General features: G+C 36.1%; 1 protein-coding gene across 2 annotated transcripts in view; it reads right to left on the bottom strand.

Annotated features, from left to right (window-relative positions):
• Positions 1–22738, bottom strand: part of LOC113492321 (protein neuralized) — a 49691-nt gene that overhangs the window by 24725 nt on the left and 2228 nt on the right. Inside the window, exon 1 of one of the 2 annotated variants that reach the window (XM_026869774.1) lies at positions 5633–7504. The exons of the other annotated variant lie outside the window; for it this stretch is intronic. Coding sequence (XP_026725575.1) covers positions 5633–5843 — 211 coding nt within the window. The 5' untranslated portion in view covers positions 5844–7504. Of the gene's footprint in view, positions 1–5632; positions 7505–22738 lie in introns of those variants that run through there. 2 annotated transcript variants of the gene reach the window in all.

The following is a 22738-nucleotide window of genomic DNA, read 5'->3' as shown; positions in this document are numbered from 1 at the left end:
GATTTTAGTATACGGCAATAAACTATTATCAAAATGGAACTTTAAAATAATATTTATTTAATACCAATAAGTTAAGAATAACACCGTTGCTAATTAAATAAACATACAAGATAAATACTATCAATTGAAATATCTCCATCCTTTTCTAAAACTAACATTATTAAAAATCATACGCAAAACTGGTTCTTCCCCTTAAAAATATACAAAAACCAGATATCCAACAAAGAATCACAAAATAAATTTCGAGAACGTTTCTAATTAAAGAACTTCATTCTTTAAGGTTGGTACAACTTAGTTTTTTCTTCAGGTTGGCAGCCCTGTACAGTCAGCTGCTCGTTTCATTTTCTATGCGACAAAACAGCTGGTCTTTTGTCCTTTTTTATATGGACCTTAACTGCATTGGTCCTTGTGAAAAAAAAAACTATGCAATTTTGCACGAAATTTATTGGGGGTAGGTATTTTTTGCCTGGTTGGTGTTGCCGAGGATGTTACGCCGTTTCGACACTGTAGCCAGACGTTTTAAGAAGCGGTTTGAATAATAGGGAGAATTCAGATTCATTTATATATATATAATATCTGTTTGTTTCCCTAATAAAATAAAATAAAAATAAAATAAAATAAAAATAAAATTTTCCCTTCACTGCTTCCTAAATGCCTTGGCTATGGTCGACAGGGTCCTAAATTGTACCCACTTTATCTAAGATAACTGTTGCCCGCGACTTCGTCCCCGTGGGTAGAAGTTATAAGTTATGATTTATATCTGCCCTGTTTTTTTTTACACATTTTCCATTGTATCTTCGCTCCTATTAGTCGCAGCGTGATGGTTTATAGCCTAAAGCCCTTCCACGATGAATGGTCTATTCAACAAAAAAATATTTTTTCAATTTGGACTAGTAGTTCCTGAGATTGGCGCGTTCAAACAAACAAACAAACTCTTCAGCTTTATAAATTAGTATAGATATAGATTAAGCTTTATTTAAGATCTCCTTGTGGTCTGACAATTGGACTGCCAAGTCTAGGTTCAAATCCTAGCACCCATGTGTTTCTAACATGCGTGTAACAAAGAAATCATGTCTTGCTAAAACGGTGAAGGAGAACATCGTGATGACAGCCTAAGAACATTCAAGGGTGTATTAAATCACGTCAGAATTCTCAGGACACCACCAGACATCCCATTATTGTATGCAATAAACTTTTTAAGTATTGAAAAAGAAACTGCGTAAACTATAAGCAAGTCCAAAATATTTTAAAACAATTCTAAAACCGATCAAATCCAAACCGATTCTAACTTCAAAGCAAGTTCGAAAAAACAAAAAAAAAGGTTTACAAAAAGAGGTACGTTGCCTCACGATTCCCTTGCGAGGTGTAATTTGACCACACGTAGCAATCACGACGATCACGCACTATCCTTAGTCAAAACATAAAGTGAGGTTATAAACGAAAAATTATAACGAAACGTGTTAATAAGTTTGGGTAATGGGCGTTGGTTGAATACAAATAAGCTGAATGTATTATCTGTTAGTTTTAGATTTTCATTAATGATTAGATTGTTTAAACTTGAGTATGATCGTAAAATGTATTAACTATCTTGATTACTGACAGACGGTAAGACTAGGACACCTAAATCCCAAAATTTGGAATCTGTAATGGCAGGGAGCTGGCGAGCTGCTCAATGCTTAAAATTAAATTATAAGGGAAAAAATAATTGCCTAGGAAGATATTTACTGGCTGGCATAATTAAATTAGAATGAACTATGAAGAATATTATGTATTATGTATATTTAATTTCCATGATACCAAACCATTCAGCCCATTAAAAAAAAACATTAGTACCATCGCCCGTGAGAGTTTATTCTCAAACAATGTGTCAACACTTTTTGTGTTGTTCTAATGCTTGTTAATCTTCAAACCAAACAAACATTTACGAGACAACAACAAACCGACAAACCGAAAACAATCACCACGTTGTACGCAAAAAAAGCAATTAAAATTACAAATGATTTTACAAAAATTAACAAACTCTGAAAAACATCTGTTAAAATCAACCAATATGGCTACAAAAGATGGCTGCGTTTCAACATCTGTTCTTATTGTCAAATTATATTTCCTTCCGGCCTTAGGACGAAGGAAACGCTTAACTCAGCCATCTTGCACATCTGTTGCTGGCCTATTGTTCGCAAATCGGTTTTGTTTGGAGTTGCAGTCAGTAACCCGAACATGTGTTTTCAAAAAGTTTCAGTCTTTAATGGGATGTTATAATTAATGTTGAAAGAGCTTACGATCTATTGTTTCTTGTTAAAATAATAGCTTCGGTAAATGTAAGAAGTTTTAAGGGCAATTACTAACGGCCTTCCCTGATTCCAACTTATTAAGTACTTTTAATTAGTATTTGTTGTTTTACTTGAAACTTTCAATGTGTCACAATGTTACTAATACGTATTGTAATAGCTTAATCATCGGCCTAGCCTTTTCCCAACTATGTTGGGGTCGGCTACCAGTCCAACCGGTTTCAGCTAAGTACCAGTGTTTTACAAGGAGCGACTGCCTATCTGACCTCCTCAACCCAGTTACCTGGGCGACACGATACCCCTTGGTTAGACTGGTTGTCAGACTTTTTCAAGCTTCTGACTACCTGTAACGACTGTCAAAGATGTAGGAATAACAGCCGGGACCCACAATTTAACGTGCCTTCCGAAACACGGAGGAACTGGTTATGACAAAGATGGTCACCCATCTACGGAACAACCGCATCAAGCATAGCTTAACCTGTGATCGAATCACTTATGCGGTTATAGCTTAGCCACGAGCTCCTCATATTGTAATAGCTTAATAATGTCGATAATTTAACAATGACAAACAAACTCAGCTCAATACGTCCGATTCCAGAAACCAAGTTTCGACGCAATAATTCCTATACACTTTCATAGTTTTACATCTTTGATAATATACATAACCATCACAATTTAAAATCTTATACAATAATATAAGAAAAACAACATAGTAATTACTAGTAATGCGTGAGAAATATAATAAAAAATTGAACCAGTAGAGTTGAGTACTTACGAAATAAGTTGCACGACCATTCTACTCGCATTTTTATAGAGGTCGAATTACGAAACTATCTCAGTATAAAAACATTATGCAACGATTTTATGATCATTTAATTATTATTCTAACCATACTTAACAGGAATTAAGTTAATATAAAAGATAATTCGAAGAAAAACAACCATTAAAAATAGTTTTAAAAATCCAGTTACAAAGATATCAAATCAAAAAGACAAATGCCCAAATACCGTAAAATGTTCGCTTTTTAAAACACCGTGTAATGTAATATGGCGGAATTAAGTGTCAATCAAATAAATCGACGAATTATGTTGTCTCTATGAAAAAATGATATTAAGTAAGTGATAGAGACATACATTTAACCAATCGGTAAGATATTTTGTATTTGCAACAGAGGATATTTATGTCATAATTTTGCTCGTTGGACGCCATTTTAGAACAATGCTTGCGTTATGACTAAAAATCTATTTAAATAATTTGAGTTTAAATCAAAGCTAAGTTCACATATAAAACAATCCCAAATAAGTATGATAGTCAAGATTACTCAATATCATTGGAGCGGAAACATAAAATATAGCAATAAAATTAGACAAGAATAGTTCTAAGTAGATATAATGTTGTAATCTTGGGCTATATTTTGAAGGCTATTTAAACCTATGTATCAATATGATTATCATCAATATCTATAAGGTAAAATAGTTTTGTAAAATTTAATATTGTGAGTAGCTGGCGTCATCCCATCCCACGGGAATATAAAACCGGGATAAAACCTATCCTACGTGTTAATACTAGTTTTAAACTAGTCGTGTACCAAGGTCCGTCTCAATCCGTTCAGTAGTTTTTTGCGTGTAAGAGTAACAAACATCCATACATACAAACATTCGCGTTTATAATATTAATTAGGATACTTTTTAGAAAATGTATCAATGAAGAAACAAAAATCTAGGTACGTACTTCATTGATGTAAACAAACTCGATTGGTTGTTATTTAAAAGTAAAACGAGTCCAAAAACAAATGTGAACAATAATAAAGATTACGAAATCAATTACAACACTATCTATAACATAACAGTCGTTTATTTATTTAATATACGTTTGTATTGAAATACAAAACAAGCCTTTACCTTTTTTCAAGTAAGTACCAAAATCAAAAATAGCAAAGTTGTTTTTTTTCCTAAAAAGGTCAACATTTTTAAACATTTTCCATGAATTGGTATAAACTAGATAATAAAAACCGTCCTAGAATAAGTATTATTAATTAGTTTCAAGGTAATAATCTATATCTATCTAAACGGAAAGTTATCTTAGCCTAAATATGGGAAATTGACAGAATGGTTTTCTTATTAAAATTCATTATTAAATAAATGTTAACAATTTTCTAACAATGACAAATCAATCAATCGATGAACCGCGTTCGAATTCTTAAAACCAAGATGGCTGCTGTAATACTTTTAAAAAGCTATGAAATTGGAATCGGACAAGGTGCAAACCAGCTGGCAGTTTAAAAAAAAAACGATAAAAAAAGTTACAGCAACAAGACACGCGCAGATGGCACGCGCGGTTTAATTTTTGAGTAATAAAAACATTTACGCGTAAAATTAACGATTTCATTGTTTTTCTGTGACATTTTTTTATATATCTTATGTTGATTTACATTTAGTTTTTATGTCAACAGCTAGGATAAAATATCACGTGTTTATTTTTTAGCTTAGTAAATAAAAAAATCTTTTCTTAATTTAAGTACACTTTGCTTCGTTTTTTTTTTGTTTAATAACATTACTATGGTTAGTTTCTACACCGCAATCATAGAAATACAATTATTCGATACAAGTAAGTTACATCAATATTAGAAAATAATAAAATTTCAGCAAAAAAGGTTCGCAAAAAGTTTCCTATCAAGTTTTTTACGCGTCAATGCTTTGCCAAGATTAAAATTGATATGAGACTTCTATTGCCTTACCGGTTGTTAAATTTAACGAGCTATGTTCACAAATATAAAAGTATAAGTCACAAAGACTTGGTTTAGAAAGCTAAATACTTTTACCCAATTATTAAAAAAAACTAAGATACAAATATTTAAAACTTCATTCTTTACTCAAAAATAAAGAAAATCAAATTGTAAGGACGATTTTTTAAATGGCTTTTATTAATATGGATCAAACCCTAACGTGTTATTCACATATACGTATATATATTTCACACACACACATACGCGCATAAACTTAACAAAAACATTAACTTAACTATTGTAACAAAACAAGGTTAATTCACAAATGCAACACTACACGCAAGAAAAGGTAGAATAAAATATTAAATAGTGAAATCTACCTCCATATTGTTAAACTAAGCTTGGGTTTTGATAATTTTGGTTAGAACGACCGTTAAACGGTAACAAACGGACTGAAAACATTGAAACTTGTCAACATACACATTATATGAAATCTTAACGAAGTAATTTAACGCAAGTGGGTTCATAGAAGTTAAGAGAAATGTAGACCAGGTACTTTGAAAAATAATAAGGAAATCTTTAATAACGATATGAATAAAAAAAACCGTTAAAAACTCACCTAAGCCAATTTTTTTCTTAATTTTCTTAAGGACCTTCATTTTAGATCCTTTTTTGTCCTTCACGGGGGTCGTTTCCGGTTCCATGGCCATTGGGGGCAAGACCAGGGTTTGGGGGGGCATTTGGACGTGGCCCGAAGCCCTAGGGCACGCCGGGCAGTGGCAGGAGCCCCTCGCCTGCCTCACGCTTACGCATCCACTTACGCCCATCATTGATACGAATACAATCCAAGAATAATACAAAATAAAACAAAAAAAAACTAATATATCATTTCACTTCAACGCGAATTTATATTAAAACACGATTATTTTTACGCGACGGCTTTTTTATAAGCTCTCGATATCCATAGCGCACTTTGAAAACACGACGACGCGACGTTCGTTTCGACGAGACGTCCGCACGCGACGCTGTCCGGCGGCGGAGTGTGTAAGCTAAACGCACGGCGACCGTATCAAGGGCTCCGGGAAAGCTGCGCGCGCATCAATACCCTATCAGCCATCCCGCTCACTCTTAGTACAACAGAGCGAGATGGAACAAGGAGTGGGAGAATGTCAACACAACCGCGTATAGGTATTTTAAAGCAGATGTGTTCTAGGGGATGGTTCGAAAGTTAATTTTCATGTGACATTTTGAAGCCTTTGTATTTTAAAAGGTGTTAATACGAAATTGAGTGGTCTAGGAGTAATGGGTCGGCGATCAAAGGGTTGAGTTTTATGGCACGCGATTCTATTTTTATTCTTGAAAAACTTTGGGTCTTTTTTTGTAGCTCTTTTAGGGATGAAAACTTTTGGGCATGTACGATTTCTGTACTTTAATGGAATGAAGCTATAATAAGTTGTTTTAAATGTCAATCAAGGAATTCCCCAATTTTAAAGTACATAAGTAACTACAGTCTTGGTAGCTTTGCGGTTATATGTACGGACTTGTATGCACGAGGGTGCAGGTTCGATCGATCGAAGCATGTATCATAGAGACTTCTTAAAATAACCCGTACTTTCTCAGTTCTTTCGAAATTTTGGCATCTAGGAAAGGCTTCTTTAGAGTAAGTGATCAATGCTCAAATCTTCCCTATATGGGAAGGCCTATGCCCAACAGTGGTATAGAAACGATTCTCATACAAGATAACAGATTCACTATGGAATCATCCCAAAACATCAAAGCAAAACTTTTTCCTCGTTGACAGGATAAAACTTAAATTAATGTTATCAAACAGGAAAATGAAGATATAGAATACAACCAGTCCGTGATTTCCATTTTTCGAGATTGCACAATATTTGGACCCAGGCTTCGAAAAGCATGCGTCAGATTTCATTAATGTATGTAATAATATGTAAGAGGTCTTTTTCCATTTAACCCACACTCTGGATGGCTGCGAAATCCAAGAAAGAAGGAAAGAATGGAAAGAGAAGAATGGCGTAAACAAAGGGAGGCTTATGCATAGTAATTGGTTTATTAATGGGTGATGATGATGTGAAGTCCAATTGGCCTGGACTCGCGACACTAAGGGTTCTGCATAAAAAGGATAAAGTAGTAAAAAACCAATTGCTAGGATGGAATAAGTGGATTGTGTCCTATAAATTTGACACCCTAAAAATTTACGACAGTCCCCAGTCTTTCGTTTTCGAACAAATTAGTCTGATCCCATTTCAAAAATACCAAATTTTGCACACTTCTGAGACAAAATTTCAACTACCACGGTATCACGGTTTAGAAGACTCATGAAGCTAGGTGTCAGACAGACAGTGGTGCCTCCGTTATAGAGTTCTGATTTTACATTAAAAACTGGTTAGGTCGAAAAATTAAAACCCGAATTTTTGATCCCTCAAAATTTTGATATCCAGAAGTTCTATTACATTACCTAATGGGACATAATAAAGAGGTAATATATGAGTAATTACATTTATTTTGAAAGTAATTTTCAAAAACTAAATTTCTAAGAAATTGGCAGCTTTTGTGTAACTTTTGTTCTATTAACTAATTACTTCATTGTAGCTGTTTAATTCAATTGTTTCTTATCAGATATGATTCAGGTATTCCGAGGAATCTTTTAGCTAATAGTGATACAGGTTTAGTTGTAAACCTTACTCGGGAATCGGAGATAAGACTAGGACACAATATAACAAAGTATATGTAAGCTAACGTTATTTATTTAAATAAAAGTTTATTTATATTATGAATAGGTAAAGTTTGTGAGATTGTGACGTTGTAGGGGTAATCTCAGGATCTACTGACACAGAAGAAAATTCTTAACCCAACTAGTTCTTTAGTAAGCTAAGTCATCTGAGTGTCTGCTCAAGGAAATCGCAAATAGCCGAGTGGTTGAGGTCACCACCCCAAACCCACCGAGCACGACGTGCTGCGAGTTCGATCCCTGAGTTGGACTTGTCCTGAACCTAGGCGTATTTGTGTGACTTGAATGTTTGTGAAACCCCCTCGCGACACAAGGATTAAATTTACTTGAATTCTTTTGACGTCTTCTATTCTATTCTAATACGATGCAGCACTGCCTTCACTCTCTAAAATTACTTGTAATTTCGTTCACAGGATTATACAATTTTAATCGCTCGCATTAAACAAGCGTTATGATTAATTAATTCCCTTTGTCCTAACTGTTTTGAGGTCGACTCCTAATCTCACCGGATACAACCTACATACCAGTGAATTACATTTTGGGACTTCCACACAATGCTGTAATGTAATCCTAGTTAAAATCATTAGACTTGCATGTCTGCCAAATATCAACAACGAAAGTCAGAATTAAGAGCGCCAATTGTATGACAGATGATCACCCATCCATTGGCCAACCTTAGCAACGCGGCTTAACCTTTACTGTACAGATTTTTTAAGTAATATGTTCACCTATCCATATAGCAACCTCGGAAAACGCAGCTTAACCTCAATGATAAACGTTTTACTTAACCTAGCTATATCATGGAAGATCTTCTAATCCAAAAAATATAATCCATAACAGTACTTCAACAAAGGCCGAACAACAAAGCATCTTTGCCTAATCTGCATAAAAAAAACAACTTTGACAGATGCGTATGAAATTAGGCGGGAGTCGCGCATGCGCTCGACGCAAGGTGTAGCCCGCCATCTGGCTATTCGCAATGTGGTAGCCCAACTCCGCGACATATTTGCTTTTAATAATAATTCTGTTTAAACTTACATGAACTTTCTACAGCAGCACACGTCTATTTTTTAGTGGCCGGCCATCTTTGTTTTCTACACAAAGAAACAAAGATGCGCTCGGTACTTGAAATGTGACGTTGACGCCATTGCTTATGTCATTCTTATGTCAATTTATATTGTACGTTTTATGAAAAGTTTAACAATATAAAATAGTGGTAAAGCAAGTCAGTCTGTGACGTTGTAGGGGGAGTCTCAGGACCTACTGAACAGATTTCCAAAACATTATTTTGTAAGACTTAATTCGGCTTTGTTCAGCGAAAAAAATCTGCCTTACGCAGAAATCTATACTCTATACCTATACTAATATATAAAGCTGAAGAGTTTGTTTAAACGCGCTAATCTCAGGAACTATTTACTGGTTCAAATTGAAAAAATATTTTTGTGTTCAATAGATCATTCATCGAGGAAGGCTTTAGGCTATAAACCATCACGCTGCGACTAATAGGAGCGAAGATACAATGGAAAATGTGGAAAAAAACAGTGTAGATATAAATCATAACTTTTTCTGCTGGGCTGGTGGGACCACAGTCCTGAAAGAGCTAGCGAGTCTCTTTAATTCCGTCATTCACCAAGGCTTAACACCACAAGCGTGGAGTGGGAGTGCGGTGGTTCTGTTCTTCAAGAAAGGAGACAAAACCTTGCTGAAGAATTACAGACCTATCTCACTCCTGAGCCACATTTACAAGTTGTTCTCGAGAGTAGTCACTAACCGCCTCGCTACAAGACTCGACGAGTTCCAGCCACCAGAACAAGCTGGGTTTCGAAAAGGCTTTAGCACCGTAGACCACATCCATACTGTTCGGCAGATTGTGCAGAAAACCAAAGAGTACAATCAGCCGCTGTGTTTGGCCTTTGTGGACTACGAGAAAGCCTTCGACTCCATCGAAACTTGGGCGGTTCTGGATGCCCTGCAACGATGTCGTATTGACTGGCGCTACATCGAGGTGCTGAGATGCTTATATGACACCGCCACCATGACTGTCCAGCTCCATGACCGTAAGACGAATCCGATCGAGCTGCGTCGGGGGGTGAGACAGGGGGATGTTATATCCCCAAAGCTGTTCACCAACGCGCTCGAGGATGTCTTCAAAACTCTGGATTGGACTGGACGGGGTATAAATGTGAACGGTGAGCACATCTCGCACCTTCGATTTGCCGATGACATCGTCATAGTAGCAGAGTCGCTGGACCAGCTAAGCGAGATGCTGCATGGCCTAAATGAAGCTTCACGACTGGTCGGTCTTGGCATGAACTTGGATAAAACCAACATCATGTTCAATGAACATGTCAGGCCGAGACCGATATATGTCGAAGGATCGTTGCTCGAAGTTGTTCAAGAGTATATCTACCTAGGGCAGGTCATTAAGCTTGGTAGAAACAACTTCGAGCGGGAAATTGATCGGAGAATTCAGTTGGGCTGGGCAGCGTTTAGCAAACTTCGTCGAGTCTTTTCTTCGCCTATACCGCAATGCCTGAAGACGAAAGCATACAACCAGTGCGTCCTACCTGTTATGACTTACGGTGCCGAAACGTGGACATTAACGGTTGGACTAGTCCACAAATTTAAAGTTGCACAGCGGGCTATGGAGCGAGCTATGCTCGGAGTCTCTTTGAAGGATAAAATTCGAAATGAGGTCATCCGACAAAGAACCAAGGTAACCGACATAGCTCGTAGAATTAGCTTGCTGAAGTGGCAATGGGCTGGCCATGTCTGTCGAAGGACCGATAGCCGTTGGAGCAGACGAGTCCTAGAGTGGAGACCGCGGCTCGGCAACCGTAAGGTAGGACGCCCGCCCGCCAGGTGGACCGATGACCTGAGAAAGGTCGCTGGTGGGGACTGGATGCGGAAGGCGGAGGACCGGGTGTTGTGGCGTAAATTGGGAGAGGCCTATGTCCAGCAGTGGACTATGATTGGCTGATTGATTGATTGATTACAAGCACGAGAACTAAACAAAAATCACACACTCTAATAAAGAGCACAGTTCAAAGGAATATACTCGTAATTTATATGCATAAAATTAAATTAAATAATAAAACACAGACGACGTCACTCAATCATGTTTTTTCTTATTTAGCTTTAAATCATACAAAGTGTAATGAATAAATAAATTATATATATCCGAAACAGACTTACATAAAAACAATCAAATAAATCTAGCCTTAAATAATAATTAAATCGCACGACTGAAACTTTTCATCCGTTCCTGAAAGTATAAAAATATCCAAACTTTTTTAATCTGTGCTGTTCCAAAAATAGATTTCTTTTGTTTATATAAAATTAATTCACTTCTTGCTCCTTAATAATAGGGATGATGACTGGGTATAAAAAGAAAACATCTAATTAGTCCCTCAGTTAGATAATTGAAAAGTATGAGACACGTATTTTTTCCTTTTTCAGAAAAACTAGAATTGACAAAGATTAACTACTTTAAAGTTTAGGAGAGGGGGCTTGTGACGTAACGATATGGTAAAATTTATACTCAATCGTGACGTCATGCGTAAGTTTCATTCACTGTAATTCGGTCAATTTATGTTTGCGGGACAAATTAAAAAATACGCGTCCATTATTATACAAAAAACTACAAGACGGACACAGCAAAAAAAAATTGTCATCGTCCCTATTATACACGCTGTTATGCTTTTCAGAAGTCTTGGCATTCGATTCAGGAAATATACTGAAAGAGGTAATTTAATAAGTAGGTCTAATACTGAAATGAACAATGGAACAGTTGACTATGAGGTCATAATGATTCATATTACGTGGACAAAGGACATCCAAATTTACATCAGACATTGTTCGTTGCCACAAGCTCGTCACACATGCCCATCATTGCAAGTCCTGGGCCCTGATTCTGCTGATGAAAATAGTTTTATCTCCACAAAATACAATAGATTTTTAGCTACCTTGGGCCATCCATGTCTATTCATCTTATACTAATATATAAAGCTGAAGAGTTTGTTTGTTTGTTTGAGAGAGCTAATCTCAGGAACTACTGGTTCAAATTGAAAAATTCTTTTTGTGTTGAAGAGACCATTCATCGAGGTAGGTTTTAGGCTATATATACCATCACGCTGCGACTAATAGGAGCAATGGAAAATGTGGAAAAACCAAGGCAGGTATAAATCATAACCTATATCTTCTAACCACGCGGACGAAGTCGCGGGCAACAGCTAGTTTATAGAATAACAGTGGACGGCCCCTGGTAGACACTCCATCACATTTTATATTAAAGTTCTCAACAAGGCCTCTGCACGTTGGACCTGTGTCCCCGTGCACGCCTTTAATAAGGACCGGGGCTCTTCCCGTGAAGTTATCCCGTGAACGAAAAGAGATACGAGATGATGGGAAAAACCTCCTCAATATTACCTCTTTCAGTATATTTCCTGAATCTTATGCCTAGACTTCTGAAAACCATAACGGTGTGAATTACATATTAAGCTGTTATTATTACATCTATTTGTAATTAGCATGCAGCATCAAGCAAATGTCAATCTTGTATCCACCGCTGCCATAAGCTTACCCTGCCTATCCATGCAATCATTTGTTACAAACGACAAAGGATGCAATTAACCCCAAGACCATTAGCAATCGACTAATTGGAGAAATTAACAGCACTTGACTTGATTAATAAATATGGAATGACATCACTGCTTGACATTTGGACGGCAGGTGTTTTGTCGAAGTTTTATTGTTTTAGGAGAATATGATGATTATCTAGAATTTTAGCATAAAGACGATGTTTTGGGAGGAATTTGTGGGATTGAAATGTTTTTTTTTTATGTTTGAAACAAGTAGATTAGTAGCTTGACACAAATTATTGTAGGTTTGTCTCAAACTATTTTAGGTTTGAATAAAAAGTAAAATAGGCTTTTTCCCTGGCCATATCGTTAAAATACTTGAATCTTTATTTAATTAGGGCCAATTAGGGGCTTTTGTCTCCATGCACATGATAAGCCATTACCTAAACTACGTCTTTATTAATTTAAAATGATTAAAGAAAAAGGGCAAGGGTTACGGGTGTAATATAATATATTTTGAACAATTCATTTTGCTGCATCAGATGTTGATTTCAGTAATATGGTTAAGAATGTGCCTTAAATTGCGAATTAAATTTTTGTCATACGTCAAAGTCTGCCTCTCATTCTGGTACTTATCTCACTCTACGAGAATCATCGTCATATTACCCAATAAGTATTAATAAATACCTAAACATACTATACCGGCCACGTTTGTCGTTTGCCCGAAAACTCCTGGGCCAAAGTCTGTACCCTCTGGGTCCCATCAAACATAAAACGGCGACGAGGACGGCCTCGAATGAGATGGCGCGACGAACTGGATGCGTACCACAAACAGTGGATGGCAAAAGCAATAGACCGGACAGAGTTGAAGAACCTAAGGGAGGCCTTTGCCCTGCAGTGGGAAAGTAATGGCTGAAAAAAAAAAAAAAAAAAAAAAAACATACTATCCATACTAAAAATAGCAAACGAAAGGTGGTCAAAAATCTTCAAATGTCAACTTAAAAAAAATAGCTCTACATTCGCAATATGGCGGCATTGTATTAACGCCGGCTTGCCATTGGCCGCCACGCGCCGGCGCGTGCCTCACTGACAGCTGGCGGGAGAGGGTTTTTTTTTTTTTTTGTACAAGGCGTCCTTGTTCGGCCTTTTAGTCGAAGAAAGGAGTCTGCATATGGTTTTATGTTAGGGTCAAACGATGTCAATGTCTTGTATGTAATATGGCCTCTTTACTTTCTTGCTTGAGGATGACATTAAATTTTGTTTAGGCTAGGTATGTGGCTAAGTTGTTTGACCAGGGGAGAATGCAGTCTAGTTGAGTAGATTCCATCATAAGCTGTTATTACTAAGAAGGAAAAACACTTTTCTTTTTCATAAAACAAGATAAAGAAGAAAACTGTCTTACTGCTGATATGTACTAGAATACGAAAAGAGGTTTTAAACAGAAGAAATGTATATAAATTGAACATCAATATACCGTTTGACTGCTCACATAGACCAGTGGTTGAGGACAGCACGCTAAGCCTACAGTGCGCTTCGTGTTGCGCGTTCGATCTCCGCTTAGGAGCGGAGCGGTTGGGTGGCTGGGTCTGTTAGTGCATGTGAAAACCCCCGCGAGACAGGCTTAAATTTTTACTTAAATACATCTTTTTTTACACAAATTATTTATGGATACTTACCAGCCTGCTGAAGTATAGTTCGTTATTAATAGTCCAGTGAGGCAGTCACCCGTGTAGAAGCTAACGACATGACTCATTTCAAATGTTGTATTTCCTTCAGTTAACATTATTGATCCAGTTTCTTTTCTTTACCGATAACATACAACAACCCATATTTGACGATAATTAGATTGAACTAGTATTCATTTTAACAACCACTTTAAGTGCATTTAAGCAACAATGTTGCCAGACACTAAAGGTGCATCAAAAGGTGACAATACTAACAACTGACAATATCATTCAAATATAGAATGCTCATCAATTGTTTATGACAGATGCGCACGCGCATGTGTGCCGGAAGTTGGCGAGATGTTCGAAATTCGAATTATAAGTAATCATCTGGTCGATCAGCTGTTTATCGGTTTTTAGGATGTAAGTACTGGCCTGTATTATAAAACGCAGGATTTTTTAATTCTTTACGAAATTACTGCTTTGGAAAACCTTGTGCATAATAAACCATAGGGCAAATTTAATCAACCAGGGGGATTGTCCGAAAGGTTTACCGTGGCCCCGGTACACGAAGGGCAAAGGAAGGAACATGGGTGCGTTTTAGTCAGTAGAAGTCTGACACTCCCTTCCGCTCAACCCAAAGCGGGAGCAATAATTTGATTGTCATTTTTAATAATTTCTCGTCCGGAAAAAGGTGCATCGCTATTTAAATCGCCGTATTACTGCTAAATACTAATATGGAGAATATAAAAATGTTATCAAGCAAATATAACCGATCGAAAATCCTAGGTATTATAATAGAGGCCAATGAATGTAAGCTTAGGCGCAGACTTTTGTCTGTAGGTAAATGTGGGCGGGGATTTAGGCTGCAGAGAGGTATTCATTAAGGCCTTATGTCAGGGAGGCTTTTGCCCAGTAGACGGTTAATACAGGTAAATTAAAATAAATATATGCCTGTATTAATTAACTGTGATTTGCCGTCATACCTAGATAAAAAAAATACGAGAAAATACGTTAAATTGCGTAATTAAAGTCGCATACATAATAAAACAATACGATGAAAGAAATAATCAAAAACCTCATGTTGTTTTGAATGACCCGACCCCCTGATAGATTTACCTATTTTTGCCTATTGCAAATTACCCCTACATTATCATTAAATATTGTGTCATGGAGATGACTAGCGAGCAGTGCCCAGGTCTGGTCTGGTCAGGGCGGATCTGGTAAAGTGGCGCTCTTTCGTATCAGACTCAAAAAATAAATGACGTGTTAGTTCGATCCCCGTATAGGACAAGCATTTGTGTGATCCAATAATGCTTGTTCCGCATCGGGGTGTGATTTGTATGCTTGTGAAAACTCCCCGCGAAACAGGGATTAAATTCTTTACTGCGAAAGTCGCTTTTAAAAAATATAAAAGAAAAGATAGAAAGAACTACCCTAAACATCAATTAAAAAGATTTTTCTCAACCAATTTCCTCCACCTCTGAAACAAACTATCACATATTTTAACAACGCATCGAAGTTCAGTTATACTCATCTATGTAGGTACGTCATCGAAGTTTCTTTGTTGCCCATAATAACATACATTCACAGGCAGATGTTAAACTCGTCTAGTATTAACACTGACCCATAAAGAATGTTGCTCTTCCATACATTGGTATTTATTTGATATGACCTTACTTCAAACTTGATCGCTCCTGACGTTCGGGGAAGGGTTCGCTAATATACTCTGTACGCGCTATGTTGACCTTTTTGACAGATGACATACAATTTAACAAGTACATGAAATACGAATGCGAAAAGGTTTTTTTTTTCGATAAATTCGTACATACCAAAATTAATATATTTCAATTATATGTATTATGAGATGTGTATTAAGTACTGTTGTAAACATTATAAAAATATATTTAATGAATTATTTATAAAAACAGTTGTGATCTATTAGCTTGTTTCAAAAGAAGGCATAAAAAAATTATGTTCCATCATAAACATTTCGTATTCAAGTCTATGCAATCGCCGAAAAAAAAAATACGTTCAGTAAAAAAAAAACATCGTATAAACTTATATAAATGAAAAAAAAATTACAGCAATATCAAAATTGCATTGCCATTTAAAATGTTAAATCAGTATTCACTGCATTAAATAAACTTCTTAAGTATAATTAATCTAAAAGATCACTAAAAAAAATAACAATTAAAAAAAAATCACAGACAAGACAAATTTAAACCGCGAACAAAAGGAAACTTAAAATAAAGACACCCACACGTTATTACACGGTACGATGGTACATAATGCTTCCTATTCACTGTCTGTCTGTAATAGGCTGTATGAACGTATTACCTTCGCCTCTCCCACGGTACAAAACGACGTTATTTTACAGTTAGATTGTCAGATGGAGTTCGGCTTTCCCGCGCAGGTAAAAATGAGATTTGATTTTTGAAGTATTTTAAAAGTAAAATAGCGTTTAGATGTGATTGTTTGTTGGATGGAAGATAGTTGATTGTATAGATTATTTTGTTATCTATACTAATATATAAAGCTGAAGAGTTTGTTTGTTTGAACGCGTTAAGCTCAGGAACTACTGGTCCAAATTGAAAAATTATTTTTGTGTTGAATAGACCATTCATCGAGGAAGGCTTTAGGCTATAAACCAAACGCTGCGACTAATAGGAGAGAAGATACAATGGAAAATGTAAAAAAAAACAGGGTAGGTATAAATCATAACTTATATCTTCTACCCACGGGGACGAAGTCGCGGGCAACAACTAGTTAATTAATATAAGACATCGTTTATTAAAATATTTTGGAATATAATCTTAAATCGATGTTTTCAGTAAGCGTGAATTCTTTTTCACATAAAGTCTTTAACTTATCATGATGGTGTTTTTTATTTTTTTTAATAAATCATAAGCTTTGTTATAAAAGTGTATTTATTCTAAATCATCCTAGGTCTTACCTAAAAATGCTAAAATAACTAAACTTAGTACTATGGCCCAAGATAAGCGCATTCAAACATTCTTATTTTAAAAATAGGTCTCAAAGCGATCAGCTGTGCGACCAATAATACCAAAAACACAGCCAGTTAGCAACAAACGAAAAACAATACCGACACAAATATTCAACGCAAAATCGACTTTATCACTTACAAAATACAGTCCAATATCGACCAACCAAAAAATTGTAATACAAAAAAAATCTTCCATCAATATTAAGACATGGGATATTCAACTCTATTTCTTACCAGTTTAAGATGATTTTCGCTTGTATTTTCTAACAGGTAGGCATTCTTTAGTACCAGCTGTTTATCAGCTGTTAATGTATAGTTTAAATGGCTTTAAATTTTCTTTTTAATTATTTTTACGGTATATTGTTTTATGCCAAAAGGCTTTGTACCAATTATAAGGCGCAGTGGTCAAAAAAAAACGCGTTCATAGTGTGATGATGGCAAGAAGTTGTTGGTAAAAATACACGTATTTACTATCCTAGTAATATTATGTATAAACGCTAAAGTTTGTTATTAAAAGCACTAAACGGATTTTTAAGTTTTTAAGTCAATAAATATGATTTAGCCTCACGCTAAAAAACGACTTTTTTTTACGATTTTAAACCTTATATCGCGAGGAGTTTCACAAACATTCAAGTCACATGCACAAAGACACCCAGACTCGTAACAAGCATTCGTAGATCACACAAATGCTTGTCCTACGGGGATCGAACTAACACGTCGCTCAGTAGGTTTGGCGTGGTGACCTCCACCACTCGACTATCCATGCAGTCGACTGCCTAGCCGAATAGCCAAGTCGCAACTCGCACAAAACTTTCCTCAATTTACCTTACAAGAAAAAAAACGGAACAAAGCCTATGTATCTTAACGCTCAGTTATGCAATATACCTGCGTTGACAATCAGCTGATGTGACTATGAAATATGCTTTCTATTGAAATCAGCTGATGTTGCAAAATGTCAGCCATTTTGAATATACGCGTAACGCAACAATTTTGTATTATCAGCTGATTTTTATTGTATTATATGTATGGCTGATAATAATTAAGATTTTAATAAAATTTCTAATTAAGTTATATTAAGCACAGGTATCTACAATATAATTTGTCGGTGTGAGCAGTTAATCATCTTGAAACTTGTACACGCAACAAATTATATTCATTCTTAAAATTCAAGCTAAAACAAATTTTATCAAATTCGATCCAGCAGTTTAGCTTTAAATGCGTAACAAACGAGTGATCTGACTGCTTTACTGTCCTCTCTGGATACAGGTCTTCTTAGCTGAACCACAGCTGGAAAAATACTGGAAAAATAAGGCCGTAACATCCGGGAGAATTTGGAGGAGAGACAGATTACAGTTCTTCTTCGTTGCTCAATCGAATGAGACAGGAAGCCGAATAGAACATAGTTTGAGAAAATTAAGAACCACTCTGATACAGAATATCTGATAAAAACACAACAAAGACCTTTTCACCCGACTGAACAAGGATGGTAATGTTTTTTTCTCAACACTCAGTTATGCAACGTACCTGCGTTGACAATCAGCTGATGGGACGAAAGAGCCAGCTTTCTATTCAAATCAGCTGATGGTACAAATTGCTAGCTATTGTCAATATACGGGAACGAATAGCGGTGGTCGAACGCGCTAATCTCAGGAACTACTGGTTCAAATTGAAAAATCTTTTTATGTTGAATAGACCATTCATTGAGGAAGGTTTTAGGCTATAAACCATCACGCTGCGACTAATAGGAGCGATACAATGGAAAATGTGGAAAAAAACAGGGCTGGTATAAACGATAACTTATATCTTCTAACCACGGGGACGACGTCGCGGGCAACCGCTAGTTTATCATAATAGGCATAAGTATATTTTTCAGCTGTCTAGTACTCATAGTACCAGCTTTGCTTAGCTTGAAACTAGATGGAGTGGTGTGAACGTTGTGAATTGTATTATATAAAAGAGGAGGCCCAGAAAATCTAGCAAACAAATGAGCTTGGAGAAATATATTTCAAAAGTATTAAATTCAACACGTGTGCCATCTCCATGAGAAAAAGGCGTGATGGACGAACCAGAATGATTTATTTTCTTTAAAAAAAAACCGAACTCAGCTGATATGAATGGTAAAGGATCAGCTGATTGTAAAGCACAGGTAACGTTGCATAAATGTTGCAAGCGAAAAAAAATCTAAGATCAATTGTCATTATTTTTTTTTAGGCAAAGGTAACAATGTAGACTTCAAGAGGGACACGCTTCTGTCTTAGATCCTTTCTTTTAATGTCATTGTCAAATATTAATCGTTATTAGGGTTCCCTAAAAATGGGTGGAACGAAACCCTTACTGAGACTCTGCTGTCTGCGGCCAGGCTGTGTATCTCATGAACCTTCATAGCTAGATAGTTGAAAATTCTCACAGATTAAATATTTCTCTTGCCGATTTATCAATAAATACTAAAAATAAAGATCGCGGTTAAGCAACGGTGGGAGAGGCCTATGTCTAATGCGGGAAATAGGCCGCCCCCAACGGTTGCTCCACTCATAATTTTCAGGATAGGATAGGTACCCAAAAATAATTTCTCACCGAATCGTTTTAGTTTTCTTTAGACTATTAGCAAAGAACTCTTTACTTTCCCGTTTAATTATTTGACAGATTTTTTTCATACAACGATTGTCAAATTTTTCAATTCATCTGCCATATGGTAGCTAATCAGTGATTGTGAAACAGGCGCTTAATAAAATACATTATTCAGTAACTTATTATTTATAGTTTCGTTCTTCGTTTGCAATATATTAATATCCTCTATTACTATTTCTACCATTCCCATACTCCGACATCCTGCCAAGGTCTTTGCATAAAAAAAAACAAACATCAGCTGACAATAGACAAATCTCAGCTGATTTTGAAAGTTCTCAGCTGATTTGAGGCACAGGTAACTTGCATAAGTTGCGGTTTTACAAAAAAAAAAAGATAATAATATGGTCTTTGTGCAATGTATGTTAAGATGTTAGAATATTTTAGATAATAGATACGGTTTTGAGTTTTGGGTTCCGTAGCTATTTTACTAATATTATAAACGCGAAAGTTTGTATGGATAGATGTTTGTTGTTCTTTTACGCAAAAACCACTGAACGGATTTAGACGGAACCTGGATTGACACATAGGACAGTTTTGTTCTGATTTTATATTTCCATGTGATCATTTTCGATTTACAACGATTTAGAACTGCACGATAAGAAATTGACACAGAGACTTAATTGAGGATAGCTTAAGGTTGTTATCTCTAAAATTTACTCCGCGCTCCCCGTATGTCCTCTAAACTATAAGAAATCCGGGGATAGGCGGTCACCAGACTTGACTAACAGTGTGGTTATGTATGCATATAAAAAGCCTATCGAAATTGATCCTTTTATTAAGGAATAAACCCACTAAAACAGAAAAATCTAATCACCTGTCAAATACAGCTTCAGTCAGCCATTTTGTATTCAAAAAGTACTTCAATCGACCGGAATTCGATATCAAGAAAAGTAAAAAAATACATACCCAAGTAAATTACCATACATTTAAGGCATATGTTCACAAAATTCTTTAAAAACCATTGTTTTAAAGAACATTCGCTAAAACATGACTCCTTCACAATCTTTTATTTTTGTATAGGACCCCAATTTTTGTAATATCAATGAACTGACAATTTTTCCTTCAAAAACATACTCTAAACTCCAGTCTTACGACTCAAAATTATCAATCAATATTCTTGCACGCAAATTACACTCAAAAATGAGTCTTATACTTGTGGGAGAAGGTTGAAAATACAAAAAAAACTTTCTTCCGGTGTCCATTTTGCAAAACTGACAAAGGGAGTATGCACGTGCGCCAAAAGGATGAAAAAAGAAGTCATACAGGTACACAATTACACGGCAGTCAGCTGTTTTGGTGTTTATAAGGGAATTTGAATTTTATACATCAAGAAATAAGGTTTATTATAACTTGGACGGTTGTAATATTATTATTTTGAAATAACAGATGAATTAACAATAATTATGGAGCTACTGTTTTTAACCGACTAGGGTAAAAGAAGGGTTGTTTGTAAAGCGAAAGAATGCGTATGATGCTGTTAATATTTTCTTTTAATTAATACGACAACCGCGATTGTTAATTAAATCTTTGTGTCGCGTGGGTTTTACAATCACTCAAGAAACATTTACAAGAGACTCGGGATCAAAACTTTATCCTACTACCGAGGTACGGCTGCCGCCCAGTCTATCGGTCAAACTGCCTGTCCGTCCATCTGATGTTAGGCAGAATCTCCATGAACCGAAAAAGATAGACTGGAATAACTCGAGTTATCATACAATCATTATCATGCAATACTGTTTTAATTTTAATTTGAAAGGTTTTATTTCTTGTCAGTCACACAACCATTTTAAAACCTCATAAGCGTTTAATTTGGTGAGCATCTCAGGCAACTAAGTGGTATAGCTCATCACACTAAACGCCACTGTAGGCAACATGTGGGACAAGCATTTGTGTGATCCACAAATGCTCGTTTTGAGTCTGGGTTTCTTGTGCATGTGATTAAAATGTTTGAGATACAATAGGGATGATGACTGGGTATAAAAAGAAAAAATCTAATTAGTCCCTCAGTTAGATAATTGAAAAGAATTAGACACGTATTTTTTCCTTTTTCAGAAAAACTAGAATTGACAAAGATTAACTGCTTTAAAGTTTAAGAGAGGGGCTTGTGACGTAACGATAGAGTAAAATACTCAATCGTGTCGTCACGCGTAAGTTCCATTCACTGTAATTTGGTCAATTTATGTTTGCGGGACAAATTAAAAAATACGTATCCATTATTATACAAAAACTACAAGAGGGAAACTGCAAAAAAAATTGTCATCGTCCCTATTATCAAATGCTTAGTACACAATGGCTTAACACCTTATTTCCTATACCTTGTTTAGGGAGTCGCTTAACAAGGAATAACAAATAAAAAAAAACTAGAAAAGAACGTTCGTCTTTTTTTTTTTTTTTCTCTAGCCCACTGTGTCCCACTGCTGGGCAAAGGCCTCCCCCAAATCCTTCCACGACTCTCTATTCTGGGCCGGATGGAACCAGCCTTCGTCTATATAAAGATAATCAAGAAATAGGGTATTTGATTCAATCTAACAATATAAATATTGAGGAGTTCGTGGCGAAGCTATAACCGCATAAGTGATTCGATCACAGGTTAAGCTATGCCTGACGCGGTTGGTCCGTAGATGGGTGACCATCTTTGTCATAACGAGTTCCTCCGTGTTTCGGAAGGCACGTTAAATTGTGGGTCCCGGCTATTATTCCTACATCTTTGACAGTCGTTACAGGTAGTCAGAAGCTTGAAAAAGTCTGACAGCCAGTCTAACCAAGGGGTATTGTGTTGCCCAGGTAACTGGGTTAAGGAGGTCAGATAGGCAGTCGCTCCTTGTAAAACACTGGTACTTAGCTGAAACCGGTTGGACTGGTAGCCGACCCCAACATAGTTGGGAAAAGGCTAGGCCGATGATATTACCTTTCTTCTTTGTTTACTTGATAAAAGAAAGAATATTTATCCAATATTTAGAAATCTAAACAGTTTTTTTCCCCAAATATTGTTAGCAACTATAAGTCTAACAATAATAGAGCTGTGAGCTAAATTGTATTATAAAAGGAGATACAACACGAAGAGGTCAAGTTGATTACCCGCAAGTCCTGTTGCAAA

Source organism: Trichoplusia ni, chromosome 3 (assembly GCF_003590095.1).
Source record: "Trichoplusia ni isolate ovarian cell line Hi5 chromosome 3, tn1, whole genome shotgun sequence".
Lineage (NCBI taxonomy): Eukaryota > Metazoa > Arthropoda > Insecta > Lepidoptera > Noctuidae > Trichoplusia > Trichoplusia ni.
This window is presented reverse-complemented; position numbering and strand designations above follow the sequence as displayed.